Source organism: Typopeltis vanoorti, chromosome 2 (genome assembly GCF_054136105.1).
Source record: "Typopeltis vanoorti isolate ZY-2024b chromosome 2, IOZ_Tvanoo_1.0, whole genome shotgun sequence".
In the NCBI taxonomy this organism is placed as follows: domain Eukaryota; kingdom Metazoa; phylum Arthropoda; class Arachnida; order Uropygi; family Thelyphonidae; genus Typopeltis; species Typopeltis vanoorti.
Window position 1 is genome coordinate 184,162,642 of NC_143550.1, and position 20,738 is coordinate 184,183,379.

The window sequence follows — 20,738 nt, forward strand, 5'->3', positions numbered from 1 at the left end:
GGGTGGTGGTGTGAGGCCGCATTAAGAAATCTTCCCGTGTTGTTGGGTTTTCTATAGTTGGAGAAGGATAATTTATTATCTTTTTTATTGACTTCTATTAGGATATCAAGAAAGGGAAGTTTTTTATGTTCTTCTTTTTCCAAAGTAAATTTTATGTTGTTGTGTATATTATTCAGGTAATCTTTGAAAGCAGTTAGATTTTGAGAGAAAGGATTACAGCCACTAGATCAGAACTAGCACAAATAAGCCAAGATACATTTACTCTACACAATGAGTTAGCCACATCTCTTCTGCCCGACCTGTGAAACAATGTTGACAATGTCACATACAACAAAGCTGCAGTGATTTCTGATCAAAAGAAACGTAATTTAATGTACTACTTCACGGAAAAGAAAAACAAAGAAAACATCTAGATTACTCCAAAATAGTAATTAACCTTTCTTCAAGAGTCCTATCAAGAAACTGAAAAAAATCTACTTCTGAAAGGTTTCAACTTCACTTTAACACCATGCTACTTACCACAAATTGACATCATAGTTCAAATAGAGAAAGGAATAGGAAATTTGCCTGGTGATACATCAGATCTCATCCATATACAGAGCACAGCATTGCTATTACAAAGCAAATTACCACCCAGGAACCTACCTTACACGGAACACACAGCCATCAAAGAACTAAAATCAGACAAAAATATCATTATAATTAAGGTGGATAAAGGGAATGCAACAGTAATTTTGAACTCAGAGGATTATAACAAAAAATTGAAAACTCTTCTTGAAGATACTGTTACATATACACCTTTAGACAGAGATCCCACCTGGTGAGCTCACAATAAAACCAATGATCTAATAAAAAAGATACCCAATTGGACTGAAGAACTAAAAAGAACTCTCTAAAAAGAACAATCAAAACACCCATTAGTTCCAATGGATATGGTGTTCCAAAAATACACAAGATAGGTATTCCTTTAAGACCAATAGTGAATGGAAGAGACTCTCTGACCTCAAATCTGGCAAAACACCTCACCAACATGATTTTACTACACATAGGAAAAACAACATCTTTCATTAAGAACAGTGCACATTTTATTGAGAAAGTAAAGGATATATGCATAGGATCCTCAGACACCTTAACAAGTTTGGATGTAATCAACCTGTTTACAAATGTTCCTAGAAATGAGACAGTGAATCTCCTTGAAGACCTTTTTCCTCCAGACATCGTAGAACTTAAAAAACATTGCATAAAAAATACTTTTTTCATGTATCAAAATAAATTTTGGGAACAAAAAGGAGGACTGGCTATGGGCTGGGCTCTCCCCTCTCCCTGGCTTTAGCTAACCTATATATGGAACATTTTGAAAATAATGCTTTAAACAATTATCATAAAAAAACGAAAATTTGGCTACGCTATGTAGACGATATTTTCATCATATGGCTAGGAACAACAGAGGAACTAACTGCTTTCAAAGATTACTTGAATAATATACACAACAACATAAAATTTACTTTGTAACAAGAAGAACATAAAAAACTTCCCTTTCTTGATATCCTAACAGAAGTCAATGAAAAAGATAATAAATTATCCTTCTCCATCTATAGAAAACCCACCAACACAGGAAGATTTCTTAAATTCGCAAAAAATAGGTTTAATTAAAACCTTGAAGGACAGAGCTTATAATATTTCCAGCACAGAAAAACAAAGAAATGAAGAATTTCAATATTTAACACAGATCCTCAAAAAAAAAAATGGTTATGCACCTAAGACAATCAAAAAAAATCCTCAACATACCTACTACAAGCATCTCACAAAAGCAAGATATCACGAACGCAATCACGCTTCCATACATCAAGAATGTTACAGATGAAATGACCACATTACTAAACAAACAAATCATCAAAGTGGCTTTTCTACTGCTTGAAAAAATTTCAAGATTTCTACATCCTCCAAAACCTTCACATCGTCCTTTAAAAAAACCAAGTGTATATAAAATTCATTGTTCCTGTGGCATCTGCTATGTAGGCCAGATGGGAAGATCAGGGGAAATTCGCATGAATGGACACCAAAAAAAACGTGCAAAAAAGAAGAGAATACAAATCAGGCCTAGCATACCATACAATATTTAACACAGATCCTCAAAAAAAAAAATGGTTATGCACCTAAGACAATCAAAAAAATCATAATAGGTTTAAAAATAGGTTTAATTAAAACCTTGAAGGACAGAGCTTATAATATTTCCAGCACAGAAAAACAAAGAAATGAAGAATTTCAATATTTAACACAGATCCTCAAAAAAAAAAAATGGTTATGCACCTAAGACAATCAAAAAAATCCTCAACATACCTACTACAAGCATCTCACAAAAGCAAGATATCACGAACGCAATCACGCTTCCATACATCAAGAATGTTACAGATGAAATGACCACATTACTAAACAAACAAATCATCAAAGTGGCTTTTCTACTGCTTGAAAAAATTTCAAGATTTCTACATCCTCCAAAACCTTCACATCGTCCTTTAAAAAAAACCAAGTGTATATAAAATTCATTGTTCCTGTGGCATCTGCTATGTAGGCCAGATGGGAAGATCAGGGGAAATTCGCATGAATGGACACCAAAAAAACGTGCAAAAAAGAAGAGAATACAAATCAGGCCTAGCATACCATACAACTTCCACCGGCCATAATGTACTCTGGCAAAAAAACAAACATGTCTTACATTGAAAAAAATTGTTATATAAGGAAATTTAAAGAATCTGCAAACATGCTTAGAATTCCAACGCAATTCAACAAAAACTAGGGCCTAATTCTACACCAAGCTTTGTCATCATTGATAAAAAATATACCCAAGTCAGACCTCAGACAATGTGTATGTAAACAACAGAACATGACAGCATCCAGCATTGTTCAAACTTAGCATTGCACCGAATCTATATTTGGATATTCAATTTAATGAACAGACAGCCGCAACTGCATAGAATGAATTATTTTGAGGAATTTCTCATTTCTTGTGTTTCCATTTTTAGTTACCTTTGTCAAGTTTGTTTTTTATTGTAATGTTTCTTTTTTTTTTCTTCAATGAGGTTTCTATATTTGAGGCTACAGTTCACCTCTGAAAACTGCTTGACCTTGATTCATTTTAAAACTTTCTTACACACTCTTCTTTTCAATATGAAATTCAATTTTATCCTGCTCAGAACTAAATAGTGATCACTTCCTACTTCAAATCCTTTATATACTCTTGTGTCCTGAACCAGTTCAAAATCATCACTATCGGCTACAACATATTCAATAAGAATTTTCTTGTTTTTTTCATCTTCTCTTCATCTGAGTTTGTAGACATTTTTATGTTGGAGCATGGTGTTAGTAATAACTAATCCATGTCCCGAACAGAAATTCAGCAGATATTTACCATTATTATTAGCTTTGCAATTTTTCTCTAAATTTTCCCAAAACATTTCTATGTGTCTAGTAATCATTTCCTACTCTGCTGTGTAGATCTCCAACAGGGACTAACTTTTCCTTTTCAATGAGTCAGCTGCCCTCTCCAGTGCCTCAAAAAATTTCTCTGTTTCTTCCTTGGTAAAACCTTCTGTGGGTAAGTTTCATTGTCCAGTTCTCTATTATGCAATTTGCCACATCACTGTACTTGATGTTGAATGCTATAGCTACTCCCTATTTTCCCTGATTGTCAGTGCTTGACTATAACAATTTGTATTTGTTTCGCTGTCTCTGCTTTTCATCAGTAGAGACCAATGAGAAACTCACCTAACATGAACACAAAGGGTATGCTCACCTAGTATAATTGCACTTGCTACCTGATTACTAAGAAAGTACTATTTAGCAAATCCGGAGTTCCAAAATCTGACTCAATTTTCTGTAGGTATTTGTTCCAGTTACACCTATTATATTGATTTGGTACTTATTGAATTCTTCTGCTAATTCCATTTCCTTTCATTGATGTTTCTTATGTTGGTAGTACCAATCTTGAACTCTGTTGATGTTGAGTTGTGTCATGATCTTGGATTTGTTCCAGTAGCTGACTTTTCACTGTTGTTTGCCCTGGTTCCCTGACAAAAACAGTGGGGAGGGGGGCTTATTTTACCAGGCATTTCCCCAGCAGGCATGAAATTCTTTCATGTTGTACCATCATTTTACTTTGTGATTTATGCCAGTAAGAATACAATTTGGTCGGCTAAATCCCAAATTGCCAGTCCATCCTTTGGTTCAGTATCCAGGTAGATACTTAACAGGGTACACCATGAGAAGGTGAGGATTGGACGTTAAGCCAAAGCCCCAGTCGGTTCTCTGTATTCCTTAAAAAGCTATGTTAGAGGTCTCCTCCCAGTTATATAACTTTGACCTTTAGTCATGTATTTGAAATTGTATACTTGAACACCTTGTATACTTGTGACAGAACAGATTGATGCATCACTGATACTATACAAAATGAAATATTTGTTTGAAAGATGCTTTTCATCAGCAGAGGCAATGAGAAACTCACCCAACCTGAACACAAAGGGCAAGCTCATCTAGCATAATTGCACTTGCTACCAACTTTACTGCTACTTTGATTACTAAGAAAGGGCTATTTAGTAAATCAGAAGTTCCAAAATCCGACTTGATTTTCTGTAGGTCCATAAAAAAATGCAAATAAAATTCTGTAAGTCCTCAGTAGTGAGAGAGAACTATTTAATGATTCCTCTATAACTCTTCCCTGATTCTGTAACATAGAACAGAAATATATGACTTAAGTTGCTTACATTATACACACAACTATGGCTTGTGCCTCTATCACTACTCTCTTCTACACGTAGATGTCATTTTATGTTCGTTTTCATCACCGTAATAGTGGGAATGAAATGACAGTGTTATAATATGTGTTATTTTATTTCTTACCCCACTTTGTCTTTAATTTCTTTTCTTATTTAAAACTTCATGAATGTGGTCGGCTGCCTTAGCTATGGCCTGCCACATCTATCTATTTCTACTATATCCTGTTTCCCACACTCTATAGTCTAACAAATTTATTTCATTTATGACTGCACCAGTCGACTATATATAGAGTGCGAGATTTTAAAATGTTAGTTGTGGTTTAATTATAAATCCCATAAATTTCTATCTTATGCAAGTTCGAATTTTTTAAGATAGTGCATTGACAGAATTAATCCAATGTGTTTTTCACAAACCATTTAATTAAGTCAAAAGAAAATATTTACAGAATGATTCACATGTATATACAATGTCATTACAATTCTCTTGCTGTTCTCAATTCTAATCCAATTCACAGTCTAGCATAACATTAACTGAATATAAGGCATACCTTGTTTAAGCCTAATTATACATTATCTCATAAACATACTCTTAATATACATTCTTGTTCAGCACACATTGAGGAAATCTTCTTGTCTTTCTTTCTGTCTGCTGACTCATTCTGAATTTTCTGCTGAACTTCTTCCTTGTTCGAATTGTCTATTATTCTTTGCTGTATAGGCCCCTTAACTTGCTGGCATTGTACAGCTTCTTTCTTTCAAGACGATTGACACAATACTTCTCACATGCTGACAGGCCCAGGCAGAAGACTCAGAACTCACAACGCTTCTCTTTAGATTTCCGACAGCGGACCCAAGGTAAGAGAAGGACTAGCAAACCCTAAGACAAACTTCCTTCTCCTTCAATTCCCGACAACAACCTTACGTAACAGCAGACCCAGGTAAGAGAAGGCTTAGAAAACCCCAAGTCAAATTTCCTCCTCGACAACCTGCCTTATATACATTCGTACTTCCCTTGTGTACATGCATGCGTCTCTTGAAAATGGTCATGCATTGACCCTTCAAACATGCTGACATCATTCTTCGTGAGTCTTTGGAATTCTCTATCCATGGCAATTCTTAGAATTCTTCACACCTCTTTGGAAATTTCCATCTATGACAATTCCTGAAATTCTTCACTATTTTTATAATTAGACTTATTGATTTAACATGAGTTAATATCGTTACATGATAACATCATGAGCCACTACTTTAACAAAGGCTCGTTGCAAGATTATTACAAAAATTAACATTTCTCTAAGTACATTCTCCTAAACAAAAAACGTAAAAACGAACATGATAAGTTACGAAGTCACATATCATGAGAGATTTTACAACAGCATGCCAAATAATATTTAATCTAAATAGTAAAAGTTTCTATTCTTCATTATAGTCTTTTATGTGGTATAACAGCTATTATTATTAATATTCTCTTTATAGATTCTTGATACTATTTATGCAGCATTAGGAGCAATCTTCTTCATGGCAGTAAGTTCACATTTCTTCAATAAATTTTAATGTACTTAAATATAAAGCATTCTTTCTAAGTTATTCATCCTTAGCTAGGTTGAATTAAAAAGACATTTTGACACGTTCATTGAATTGAATTTTGGAATTATGACGGAAAAAAACAAAATTCATTCACGTGCTAAGAGGTAATTACTTGAAATGGTATGACAGAGGAGACTCAGAGTTTGTATGTGTCCGATCTTGTGGTAACATCTCTTCATAACCAAGGTAGCCACGTTGCCTTGGTTTGGAGAGAGTGATTATGCAGTCTTCACTTGGAAAGTTATCCAACATGGAATTTTAACTTAAGAAGGGGATATGCGTGGAATTATAGGGCTTGTGATTAAAGCAAGCTTAAGAGGCAGCTCAAAGCATTGCCATGGTATAGAATCTACAAGGACATGGAACCTACTCAAGGGTTGTTCAAACATCCTGAATGAAATTATACTATGATCAGAAGAATAAATCAGGTAGGAATTACATCAACAACAACCATGGGTCCAATGCCCGTCAAAGGTGTCTGCTGCCATCTTGATATGATTCTTCCATTGCATTCTATTTTGTGCAAGATGACTCAGTTTGTGTATAGAGTTTCCGCACCATTTGACGATGTCATTGCCCATTCTCTGTTTGGTCTTCCTCTTTTGTTCTTTCCTTCAATCATTCCTAACAACAACGTTTTTAATTTTCTCTCATCATTCATTCTACATATATGGCCAAATAGACGTAGTTTCCTTTTGGTTATTTTCTGGATCAGGTTTTCTTTTGGTTGTATTCATCTGTAGATTTCCTCATTGTTCACTTTCTGTATCCAGCTTATTCTCAAGATCTTTCTATAGCACTTCCTCTCAAATGCCAATATCCTCCTTTCAGATTCTCTCAGGAGTACCCAGGCATCGCATCCATAGAGCATGCTGCTGAGGATACAGGTTTCTACAATGCGCAGTTAAGTTTGCATCTTTATAGCTCGGCTCTTCCATATTTTGTCCATGGCTTTTAAAATAGTTGTTGCTCTGGCTATTCTAATTTTTATTTCTTTTTTGGGCTCCAAGTCATACGTCATGTAGCATCCAAGATATGTGAAGTGTTCCACATTTTCTAGTTGAAATCTGTCTATCGTAACTCTGTTCAGTGACTCCTGTTGCCCGAATATCATTGTTTTAGTTTTTTCATAGTGTTTGCAATGTCTGTTCCAGCCTTGCTGCATCTTCTTCAATCAGGACGATGTCATCTGCAAAGCAGAGGTAGTTTATTCTCATGCCAATTATTGATATGCCTCCACCTTCTTTAATCTTATCTAGTGTTCTTCCCAGATGTGTGATGAAGATGATTGGTGATATTGGGTCTCCTTGACTAGTGGCAAATCAATCTCCAGTCTCGCCTGCTATTCTAATTTTTGCTTGTGTTTGGCTGTTGATATCTATCAGCAGGCGGATCAATTTATTGTCCACACCATAGGATTCCAAGACAGCCCATGTTATATTTTGGTCAATATTATCAAATGCTTTTTGGAAGTCCACGAAACAGCAATATATCTTTTTGTTCTTTCTTCGAGCTTTCTCTGCTATTAGTCAGTGCGAGTATTTGTTGCACTGTACTTCGATCTTGTTGAAATCTGGCTTGCTCATCTGGAAGATGTGCCTCCATATGCCCCTTCAGGTGTTCTGTTAGTATTTTCATCAGCACTTTGCCAAGATGACTCATTAATGCAATAGTTCTGTAATTGGTGCATTTTAAAGCACTGCCTTTCTTATAAAGAACAACCAAGACCGATTTTTTCCACTCTTCGGGAGCATACCCTGATCTCCATATTTCATTACATAGCTTATGTATTCCTTTTACAACTGATTCTCCCCCATATTTTAGCATCTTGCCTATTAGGTTGTCATTTCCAGGACTCTTCTTGTTCTTGAGATGTTTTATAGCCTTATTCACCTCCTCTTCCAAGATGTCATTTTCAAAGATCTCTGCTGGTGGAGAGATTGCTTTTAGTTCTTTGAGTACTTCTGTTGCAGTATCATTTAATTGATTTTTATATAGTTCACTGCAGTATCTTGTCCATCTGTGTATGATTTCTGTCTTGTCCATGGAATTACATGGATGAGTAGTATCATGAAGCAGGAGCTACCAAAAAAAAAAAAAAATGTTCTAGAGAGCATGTAAGGAGAAAAGTGATCAGTAAAATTGTAAGCAAGGATAACCACCATAATAGGCATAATAGGTAGGCAAAATCAGATTTCAAGAGGAAATGAGCTGAGAAAATCAAAGGAAATCGAAAGGTTGATGGAAGTTTTTTCACTTGGCTATGCTACCAATTATATATTTGGTTTAATCCTTTATCCAAGTGTAAGCAAACAAAGTTTGCACCTGAAGTATTTTAAGGACCGGGGCAACTCGTGGTAAAGGTGGTACAAGTTCTGATCACTTGCCTTAGTATCCCACTATGCAAAGCACATCTCCTTGCGGACATGTATAATGCCATGCTTAAGGGAAGGGTCACTACCCAGACCGGTTTTGACCTTTATTGAAGTTCCGTCAATTGGAGCCAGACCCAGAGGTAGTGATACTAAGGTGGAAGTAATGCAGACATCATATCACCATAAGCAGAAATCCAAAGGTTTTTCACTACAAGACAAGTAAGTGGAAGAATGGCTTTGGAAGGATAACCCTTAATAAGTGCTGATGGCAGGAAGGTGACAGATGCAGATGAAACAGTTGAGTTATTGAGTGAATAATTTGCAAGGATCCATATTACCTAAGTGAAGATTGCACCTACAGTGTCATACCTCTGTTACTGTCCAATTCATCAACCTCTGTTCACTTGTCAGTTTCTAACATGGGAATAGAAGATGAATTGGAAGTACTTAGAATATTGGAGAATATCAATTCAAATATAGCCATGGGATTAGATGGGATATAATCCTGTTTATTACAAGAATGTACAAAAGAAGTCTCAGCTTCTGACTGGGTTGTTTAAGTCACACCTTTGGAATAGTTCCAAGAGAATAAAAGGAGGGTAAAATAGTTCCATTGCATAAAGGAGGCTTTAAGACAGAGATGGCAAATTATAAACCAATAAGCATGTCATCACAATAGAGCCTCCGTAGCTCAGTCAGTATAGGCGAAGCTCTTTGGTCGGAAAGACCTGTGTTTGATTCCCGTCCGTGACGTGAAGAACCTTTATCTGGTCTCTTTTGAGTAAAGGTGAGTTAGCCAGTCTCATCCGGAGGTAGAGTGTTTCTTCACCCAGAAACTCTGGTTTTTCGTCCCTTGGAACAAGCAGACCTGCCCGTGAACACACAAGATTTACACTCATAAATACATACTTAATCCCTCATTAGGAGTGCTCAACCAGTCCTACAGGATGTATGAGGAATGGGGAACCCCATATGAATAAAATAAATGAAGCGATTATAATCCAAATATAAAAGTAAACTTTTATTGTCTCATATTTTCTCCTGAAATTAATAGGTCATCATCAGTGGCAGACAGACTGGGAATTACAATGTATATATAATATAATATATAATATGTATACAATATATAATCTTAACAATGGATTTTTTTTTAAATTTGAGCCTTGTGCTGATATAAAGAATGAGCAATATAATGTTGAGTGAGATGCTAATTGATTAAAAAAAAAGTTGATGTCTGATGAGAATGAAACCGTCCCAAAAGGGAAAGCAGTCTTTCTGATTAAAATTAGGATGATGCTGCAGGACTTCAGCACTGCATTCATCCTCTCTCCATTCTCCATAAAATGAAAACTTCCATCTACCAGTATCCTGTATAATCCTTTCATCAGTTTTTAGGTCTATCATATCTTCCCTATTTCTCCTGTTGACTAGAATCTGCAGTCTATAAGTTCTAAATCTCTTCTCATAATCTCCATTCCACTGTTCTGATATCTTTAATGTTCCTTTGCATCTTCTCCACCATATCTGCACAATCTCGGAGACCAGATCTTCACACAATAGTCTAAATGTAGCACTATGACTGTGCCAAATGGGATGACCTTTGAACAGACTTGTGCTTCATTTCCTTCTGATTACTTTTTCCACTCTTCTGATTCTAGCACATGCCTTGATCTGATAACAGAAATTATTCTTGCAGGAATATAAGTTTTTTCCTTCCACTCCCCTCGTAATCCTCGACACTTATCCAAACCCCTCATTCTCCAACAATTGATGGTGCCAAAGCAGTCCAAGCCAAAAATTCAGCATACACCCAGTGGTTCAAGTCAGAAACTCCACCCTCTCATTCACCTTACACAGCTCGTAACAACTGCAAAAAATAAATTGTCAACAAATTAATTGCAGAACTTGTAAGGGCCAAATGCACTAAGCTTGTCTCTTGTCCAAATGGCAACACAGCCTTCTGGATCCTCACCAAAGCTATGTGATGCAACTTCTGCCCTTCCAGATTTCCATATCTTTCATATCCTTATGGTACAGTGATAATATCTCCTATAGAGATAAGTCAGACCTCCTGACATCAGTTTTTTCCTCCAATTCTCATATAGAATGACCAAGAGAGACTGCCTTCCACCATTCCACAAACTATCCATAATATGCTCCTCTGAACTTTCACCAGAAGGATATCAGAGAAATACTTGGTACATCAGTGTTTCCTGGCTCTGCTGGTATACTAAAAGCTTGTGCTCTAGAACTCACACCTATTGTTTTTCATCTCTTCAAGCTGCCACACTTATCTGACATCTATCCAACACTGCCTATAAGCAGGTTTTATATTTATCCAGTCTGTTCCCAATAAAAAAGCAGATAGAAGTCACCCATCCCACTATCACTATTGCTCTGACTCCAGTACTCTCAAAAATAAGGTAAAAGGTCATCAACAGTTCACTGCTTCACTCCATAGAGACTCACCAATTATTTAGTCACTGTCTAGTTATTCATTGCATGTCATAATAGATGGTTTCCTTTCAATTAATGCTGGTGTATCCTGAGCTCTATGCTGTCGCCTACACTTTATACTTTCTATCTATCCATCAATGATCTCTCTCTCTCTCTGTCATCCAATGCATAGCTTTTCTGATGACAGTATCCTCTGTTAATCGGTTATTCATGCTTCAAGATCTTTAATGAATGCCTTAAACACTGATCTTGCCATTATCAAGTGGAGTGAGAACAACCTGGTGAATTTTAATACCACCAACATATAAAAGTTAGTGGTATTAACACACAATACTTTCTCATTTCCTAGAAGAAAGACTGTGCCTGCAAGCTCATCTCAACCCCACTCCACTTTTGATGAAATTCTTGTTGCCAACTAGGATTGGTTCTCTCTTCTTGGGTTAATCTTCCAATCTAACCTATCCTGGCATAAGTATCAAGTCTATAGCTTCCTCAGCCTCCATTTTTTTTTTTTTTTTAAATTTTTATATAAGTCTTTTGGGGACACTTGGGAACACATGAGAAAATTTGTTTAATTTGGATGTAAATAACATTAGAAGGGCTTGATTGGTTGTATACAGTTGTTTTTCAGATGATGCAAAGTTGGGGAGAGAGGTGGGGAGTAGAATATGCCCAGAACCATGATTTTGCTGAAGCACTGGATACTGAATATTTGGTTTGAAATCTGGCCAAAACATACTGAATTAAAGTTTATAAACAAATGTTTTGGAGGGAAAAAAATATGATAAAAACATTAAAAATTGCTAAAAATTTTAATGTTTTTTTTTTCTTTTCCAAAAAATATTTGTTTACAAAATTTAATTCAGTATTCTTTCACAGAATATGTTTGGTGCAGAATATTCACTATGCTGATCCACAAAACTTCAACTTAGCCCACTTCAATATTCAAGTGTTTATTGGCTATGGTGAATTGCCAGCCATCTTATTATGGATGGACAGAAAAATCAACTAAACAGTATATTAAAGAACACATTCGAAATATTGAATACCATAGGAGTGAAGCCTCATCTATGTCATCACATGTGCTCTCTTCAGCTAACCCACAAGATGCTTCACAAATGAGACATCAAGTTTTAAGGGATAAATTGGAACTATTACTCTGTTGCTATGATAGTGGAGAGAAAAATCTGTGAATCTTTGGAAATGGCATTAGATCCTAAACATCTAAATATTAACTTATGTATTAACTTGTTTGAGTACATCCTAGCCTTCATTAGCCAAACGTACATGCAAATGCAAAAACACACAAACACAGTGTTTTGAATTATTAGAAATATTTTAAATTTTATATTACTGTTTTATCTATTAGTTTAATTACTAATTTGTATGTTTACTTCTGAAAATCCTGTGCAATTAGGATGAAATATTGTGTTTGTCAATTAAAATATGTTATCATCATATTCTGGTATTCTGAATTATAAAATCTTAGTCACATATTCATGAACTAGCAAGGTCTATATACTTAAATAGAAACTTTGAAAGTTTTGAAAATTGACCAGAGAACTGATGAGAATGCAGTCCTCAGCATCAGAGTTGCCTTAGCTTGGACTACTTAAGACACAACTACTGCCTAAGCAATCTGTATATTTGCCTTTTATTAGTGCTCTTATTAGACCTTTCACGTCTAAAGAAAGTTAAAAGTTTCTTTAGAAGTGAAAGGCCTTTAAGTTTCTTAAAAGTGAAGATTTACTAGAATATATGGGAACATAACCTTCTCATAAGCTCCAGTAAATTTTCAAAACTTAGAAAGAAACTTAAGTTTCTTTCTACATTTGGCTAGAAAATATGAATGGATCCATAATATTTTTTATGCACCCACCAAGATGATTTTAATCCTCTGTCATACTTTTGAGAGAGAGTGCTTGGAATTCTGAGATTATTCAACTTGGAAAATTTGAAGATTGGTCTCTGTTTAAGAATCAACAGCACCAAACAGCTGTCAGGCACGTGAAACTTAATCAGTGCACTAATAAAAGGCAACTATACCACATGCTATTAAACCACATTAATTGCACTAAACAGACTCCTAGGAGGAGTTCATGTGGTATACTGCAAGTAGTTCACTGCAAGGCAACTCCAGTTCTGAAGATTATGTTCTGATAAGCTCTCTAATAAACTGAAGCTTAAGTTTTTACATTCATCAATAAACTGTGTGTGGATTCATAATATCCTCCATTTCAATATAATGAAACTGCCATTTAATTTTATAGGGAACATTTATTAAAAAACAAGACAACATAAAATTCAGAAAAAATATTTCATTTATTTCCTCAAATAAAATAAAATAATAGCATAAGTTCTATTTTGAATTGTGAAATATAGAGAATAATTATGGATTTAATCAAAATAAATTTGCAGTAAAGTATGATGTAGGAAAAGGAATTTGTCAGCAGTTCTAGGAATAGTTGAAAGTTTATTTTTCACTTGGTTAGACTAAAATAAATTTAGTTTAATCCTTTATCCAAGTGTGAGCAAACAAAGTTTGCACCTGAAAGTATCTTCAGGACTGGAGTAAGGTAGTACAACACCAGCAACTCGCAAAGGTGGAGCAAGCTAACATCACTGCTATCTCAGTATCTCCCATAATGCAAAACACATCTCCTTGCAGATATGTCTAATGTTATGCATTAAGGGAAGGGCCACTACTCAGACTAGTTTCGACCTTTATTGAGGTCTCTTCAGTGGGAGCTAGGCCCAGAGTTGGAGATACCAGGCAGAAGCATTTGTAAGGTCATCTCTACCTATAAGAGTTGCCAAAGAGTAGGCCACCTTTTTATTAAATTACTCTGGATTTAGAGAAAGATGTTGAAAATTTATTTTTCACTTGGTTACACTATAATAAATTTAGCTTAATCCTTTATTCAAGTGTGTGCAAACAAAGTTTGCGCCTGAAAGTATCTTCAGGACTGGAGTAAGGTAGTACAACACCAGTAGTTAGTAAATTAAACTTATTCTAGGAATAGTCTAGGTCTGGTATTATCTTCATAAATATTTCTGAAAAAATTCTTGCAATGAATACACTGGTACAGAAAGAAATTTTTTCCGAGAGATATTGTACTGCAGAAGAAGTATTCTCATTAGCCTTGGAAAACCTTCTTTTTGAACAGTTCATTATGGCCTGTTATCCAAAGCAGTCATTTCAGCTGTAGTATAATGCAATGCCAAAATTTGTCATTTACTTTTTTATTATTATTATTTTAGATTTTTTTAATTTTAATTTTTTTTTAAGATTTTTTATTGGTTTGATATTTCAGTTTCATTGTTTTATTTTACAAATTGTTTACTATGATTGTGCTTTGGCATGATTAATCAGAGATGTGTACGTCCATTTTTCTATATCGACCAGATATTTTTGTTGCTTTCATATTTTACATTTTGCAAATTTTTAATCCATATATGAATTCTAAAACTTCCAATTATTGCCTTTTTATTATTCATGGCCAGAACTGTACTCTTTTTCAATATTTTAAGACAAATTTTAATGCCTCATAATATAGTCATTTGTGGATGGTCGTACAACAAGATAAGGGAAGGTTTTATCTGATTGTTTGCATTTGTAATGATGCATATAGCATAAATTTTTCTGCTGCTGAAGCTGAATATTTGAAGAAGATGCCAAATACCAAAGCAAAACCAAATATTCAGTGTATTCCTAGAACAGATCTTGTAGTCTTGCAAGAGGACTTGAATAGACCGGGTTAATGGACAAATGAGTGGGAATGCCAGTTCAGTGTAAGGTTTTAAAATTTGGGATGCAGAGTATAAGACTGGTGGAGCTATCTTAAAGGAGGTAAAGGAAATGAAATATCTGGGGTGATGGTGGATAGGAATCAGAAATTTTGGAGACAGCACAGTGGATTATGGCAATGTTACACAGAACACTCACATGTAGAAGTTAGAATGTTGATTCCATTGTACCTTGATTATACCTCATATGGATTACTGGGCACAGGTTTGGTTGCCTGGTTTTCAAAAGAACAATAATTATTGGAGAGGATTTAAAAATGATTCAGTCAGTTTCAGGTCTCTTGAATGTGGAGTATGAGGACAGATTCAGAAAATGCAGTGCCTACTGGAGGTGGGGGGGAGGCATGATTGAGACATAAGTTGGTAAAGGGTAATTACCAGATTAATGTGGATGAGATTTTTCATAGAATGGCTGGAGATAGGAACAACAAAAAGCTATCCCTGGACGCTGTATAAGGAGCATATGAGCAGTTGGGTGAAGAGTAAGTTTATTATAAATTTAGTTTAATCCTTGATCCAAGTGTGCATGTAGAATGATTGGAATGCATTGCCTGAAAGTGTGGTGAGTGGCGAGACAATGAATGAACTTAAAGTATGATGAGGTGTGTGAGAGTAGGACCTCCCGCAGATGAGTCCTTTGACTCCATGGATGCTTAATGATGATAATAACATTATTATTATTATTATTATGGGCAGCTCCAAGGAGTCCTTAGACTCATCGAGGGAGGCCCAACATCATGTCAAGAACAACTATTCAACATTCACACAGTATCTATCATACTTCTCCTTGAACTCATTTACAGTCTTGGCACCCACAACAGATTCTGGCAGCTTATTCCACTTATTTACCACTCTCCAATTAAAAAACCTAGCTCTAACACCCCTGTTAACCACACTCTTACCAAGCTTCCATGGATGGCCCCTAGTCCTCCCACTACCAGTCCTATTCTCAAAAATAGGACTGGTAGTGGGAAATGGATCAATTCAGAAGATATTTTAAAAAGTTTAAAATATCTTCTGAATTGATCTTATAGAAACCCTTCAGTAATTTGAATGTATCAGTCATATCACCCCTTTTCCATCTATCAACCAATTTCTGCAGCCCACAAATCTTCAACCTGTTCTCATATGGTTCATTTCATAGTCCTGCTTTTATCTTGGTCACTCGTCTCTGGATCCTCTCCACCTCCTCCCCATCGAGAAGAAAACTTGGTGCCCATATCTGGGCACAGTAGTCTAGATGGGGTCTTATCAAGGCTCGATACAGAGGAACAATAACCTGTTTGTCTCTGCTCGTTAAAGTGTTTTTCAGCAACCAAGTGATTTGATGAGCTGATTTTGCCACTGTAAACTTCAACTCCCTATCCACCAATACTCCCAAATCCCTGGCCTCCTCGATCTCTTGGAGTACAGTTCCACCAATGTGATATACTGCTGCTAATCTTTTCATCCCAAAATGCAAAACCTTACATTTTTCCACATCAAATTGACATCCATTCTCCTTAGCCCAGTCCTCCAAACTATCCAAATCATCCTGCAAAATTCTGACATCCTGAGCATTCACTGTTGCTCTACCTAACTTTGCATCATCTGCAAACAGATGCACAGTTCCTCTCAGATCCTTTCCTATATCGTTAATGAACAAGTTAAACAGTTGCTGTCCAAGAACAGAACCCTGCGGCACACTGCTAGTCACAGGTCGTCTTTTGGACTCTACTCCTCAATAATAAACCACTCGCTGATATCTCTCCATCAACCACCCTCCTATCCATCTCACTAACCCTATATCCATTTTCATATGCTGCAGTTTACTGATTAGAATTCCATGTGGTATCCTATCAAAGGCTTTAGCAAGGTCCAGTAGAATCACTGTAAACCCGTTACCCTTATCCAGTTCAGCCGTCACTGTGTTATAGAACATGAGCAAGTTACTGAGGCATGATCTACCCTTCACAAAACCATGCTGTTCCCCATCACTCCTATCTCAGTATCTCCCATAATGCAAAACACATCTCCTTGCAGATATGTATAATGTTATGCATTAAGGGAAGGGCCACTACCCATACTGGTTTCGACCTTTATTGAGGTCTCATCAGTGGGAGCCAGTATGGGTAGTGGCCCTTCCTTTAATGCATAACATTATACATATCCGCAAGGAGATGTGTTTTGCGTTATGGGAGATGCTGAGATAGGAGTGATGGTAGCTTGGCCACCTTTACTATGAGTTGCCTGGTGTTGTACTACCTTACCTCGGTCCTGAAGATATTTTCAGGCGCAAACTTGTTTGCTCACACTTGGATAAAGGATGAAACTAAATTTATTATTCTGGAGTATACAAGTACTGCTTGTGTACTCCAGAATGTTTATAAAATGGAACTTTGTCTTTAGGGGAACATAGGACACTTTGTAAGGTGGTAACTGGTTTGAAGACTGTTCTAATTGTGACTGATTTTAATATTTGGGCTATTTTTCTTGATGTGTTGCCAACATATAGTAAGGATGTCATGCCTTCGTAGTTAATTTCTGGCTTATCACAGGATGATTCATCAGCAAATAAGTTTCTTTAGTACCTTTTTTTCAGTAGCCATTTTGAAGGAACTGATTAAATAGGATTTGAAATTCTTTTCATTTCATCATTTTTGAGTATAAAAGCTCTGTTTTTGATTATACCTAATTTTTGTTGAGGGTGATGGAATGAGCTTGTTCTGCAGGCATGCTCTTACATTAAAATGGGCAAACCTGGTAAAATAGAACTTTAAATATATTCAAAAATGATGAAATTTTTCAAATTCTATTTAATGTAACTTAATATAATATACTGTATTTTCCGGTGTATAAGACACACCCAAGAAATTTAATACAATTTTCTGGAAAAAACCTAAAACCTAACACAAAATATCTCAACAAGTCAACTCAATACTGATAAACATTGGTAACTGATTACTTGGATAAGATATTACTATTATTATTATTACTATTATTACGGGCAACTCCAGGGAGTCATTAGACTCATCGAGGGAGGCCCCAAATCATATTCATCACAACTATTTGACATTCATACAGTATCTATCATACCTTGCCTTAAACTCATTCACTGTCACAGCATCCACCACAGACTCAGGGAGCGCATTCCACTCATTCACTACTCTAAAAGTAAAGAACCCAGCTCTAACACCTTTACTAACCACACTTTTGCCCAGTTTCCATGGATGTCCCCTAGTCCTCCCACAACCAGCCCTGTTCTCAAAAATATCTTCTGAATTAATTTTATAGAAACCCTTCAGTAATTTGAATGTCTCAATCATATCTCCCCTCCTCCGCCTATCAACCAATTTTTGCAACCCACAAATCCTCAACCTGTTCTCATACGGTTCATTCCACAGACCTGCTATCATCTTGGTCACTCGCCTCTGGATCCTCTCCTCCTCCTCCCCATCAAGAAGAAACCTAGGTGACCAAATCTGAGCACAGTAGTCTAGATGGGGTCTTATCAAGGCTCGATAGAGAGGAACAATAACCTGCTTGTCTCTGCTTGTCAACGTATTCTTCAGCAACCAAGTGATTTGATGAGCTGTTTTGGTCACTTTTGCAATGTGTCCCCTAAATTTCAATTCCTTATCTACCAACACTCCTAAATCTCGTGCCTCATCAATTTCCTGGAGCAGGGTTCCACCAATGCAGTAAACTGCCGCCAATCTTTTCACCCCAAAATGCATAACCTTACATTTTGCCACATTAAACTGACATCCATTCTCCTTAGCCCAGACCTCCAATCTATCCAAATCATCCTGCAAAATTTTGACGTCATCTGCATTCACTATTGCCCTACCCAACTTCGCATCATCTGCAAACAAATGAACTGTTCCTCTCAGATCATTTCCTATATCATTTATGAACAAATTAAACAGCAGTGGTCCAAGAACAGATCCTTGTGGCACACCACTAGTCACAGGCCGTCTTGTGGACTCTACTCCCGAGTAAACCACTCTCTGATATCTCTCCGTCAACCACCCTCCTATCCATCTCAACAACCCTATGTCCATTCCCATATGCTGCAATTTACTGATTAGAATTCCATGTGGAATCCTGTCAAAGGCCTTGGCAAGGTCCAGTAGAATCACCGTAAACCCATTACCCTTATCCAGTTCAGCCGTCACTGTGTTATAATACGTGAGCAAGTTACTGAGGCATGACCTACCCTTCACAAAACCATGCTGTCCCCGATACAGTATCCCATTTTCTTCTATCCAATCTTGTATTTTCCTCTTGACTATTTTCTCTAAGACCTTGACAATGATTCCTGATATGCTAATCGGTCGGTAATTTACAACAGCAGTCTTGGAACCACCTTTATGCAGTGGAACTATTTTCCCCTCTTTCCACCCGCTCGGGACTAACCCAGACCCGAGACTCAAATTAAACAAAATGGTCAAGGGTACTGACAATTCTTTAGCTGCTTCTCGTGCAACACGAGCTGGTATACCATCCAATCCTACAGATGTATTGACATTGAGGTTATGCAATAGACTACTCACCTCCACTTCATTAACCACAATTCCCGTATAATCTACTGGTTTATTCGTTTCTGCAATGTCACCACCTGGATGATATACTTTTGCAAAGTGCTCACTCAGTAACTCAACTGTCTCAACTGATTCAGTTACCTCCCTACCATCGGCATTCTTTAAAATCAATCTGCCATGTACATTTTTCCTTTTACTTGCTACATATCTAAAAAACTGTTTAGGATTCTCTTTAGCCTGCATGGCCAATGTTCTTTCGTAATCCTTTTTTGCTTTTCTTACCACACTCGTCACTCTTCTGGCCTGCCCTTTATACCGTTCATGTGCCTGCCGGTCACCCTTCTCCTTAAATTCCCTCCATAGTTGTTTCTGTTTTTGCAACTCAAGCTTAATGGTGTTATTCATCCATTTGACCCCTACTTGATTTATTATTCGGACTCTAGGTATACAGTCAGCCATTGCTTCATGCAAGCACTTCTTAACTACCTCCCATGCACTATCAACTTCTAGTCCTTGCAGTTGTACATGCCATGGCACTGAACCAATCAAACTCCTAAGCTTGTCATACTTTCCAGCCCGATAATTCCACATGTACCCTGTCTTAATTGAAAATTCTACACCTTTAGCCACCTCCCAAGTTAAGACCCTATGATCACTCTCACCGATTGGTGGCAATGTGGTCATATTTGTTACAGCCAAATCCTCAGATGTAATTACTAGGTCAAGCACTCTCTGACCTCTAGTATTTTCCATTACATGCTGTCGCAGATAGTTATCCCTTAATAACCGCATAAAATCCAGTTCCTTCCTCCCGTGTGTCCTCTCCTCACTCCAATTAATTCGACCATAGTTGAAATCTCCCATAATAATCACCCTCCTTCCACCCATTTCTTCTATTTGCTTGTGCATACTGTCACCACCTTTTTTTCCATCACCTGGTCTATAGCAGCACCCAATTGTATATTTAGTTCTGCTAGCCACAATCTCACACCAAATGGCCTGAAATGTGCTCTTTTCTCTATCCTGCAATTCAACTTCTATTCTCCTTGGCTGGAGTTCATCAGCTATCATCAACAATACTCCTCCCCCCATTTTATTCTCTCTGTCATTCCTGAACACACTATACCCATCACATTCAATCCCACTAGTTATATCATCTACAGTCAGCCATGTTTCACTAATACCTATAACCTGTGGTCTGGAAGTGCCAACCATGT

The 20,738-nt window shown here is 36.6% G+C and overlaps 1 protein-coding gene across 1 annotated transcript in view; it reads left to right on the plus strand.

Annotated features, from left to right (window-relative positions):
- LOC150109719 (protein lifeguard 2-like) overlaps positions 1-20,738 on the plus strand; it is a 212,207-nt gene that overhangs the window by 188,634 nt on the left and 2,835 nt on the right. Inside the window, exon 11 of the mRNA XM_090409858.1 lies at positions 6,249-6,296. Coding sequence (XP_090265984.1) covers positions 6,249-6,296 — 48 coding nt within the window. The remainder of the gene's footprint in view (positions 1-6,248; positions 6,297-20,738) is intronic.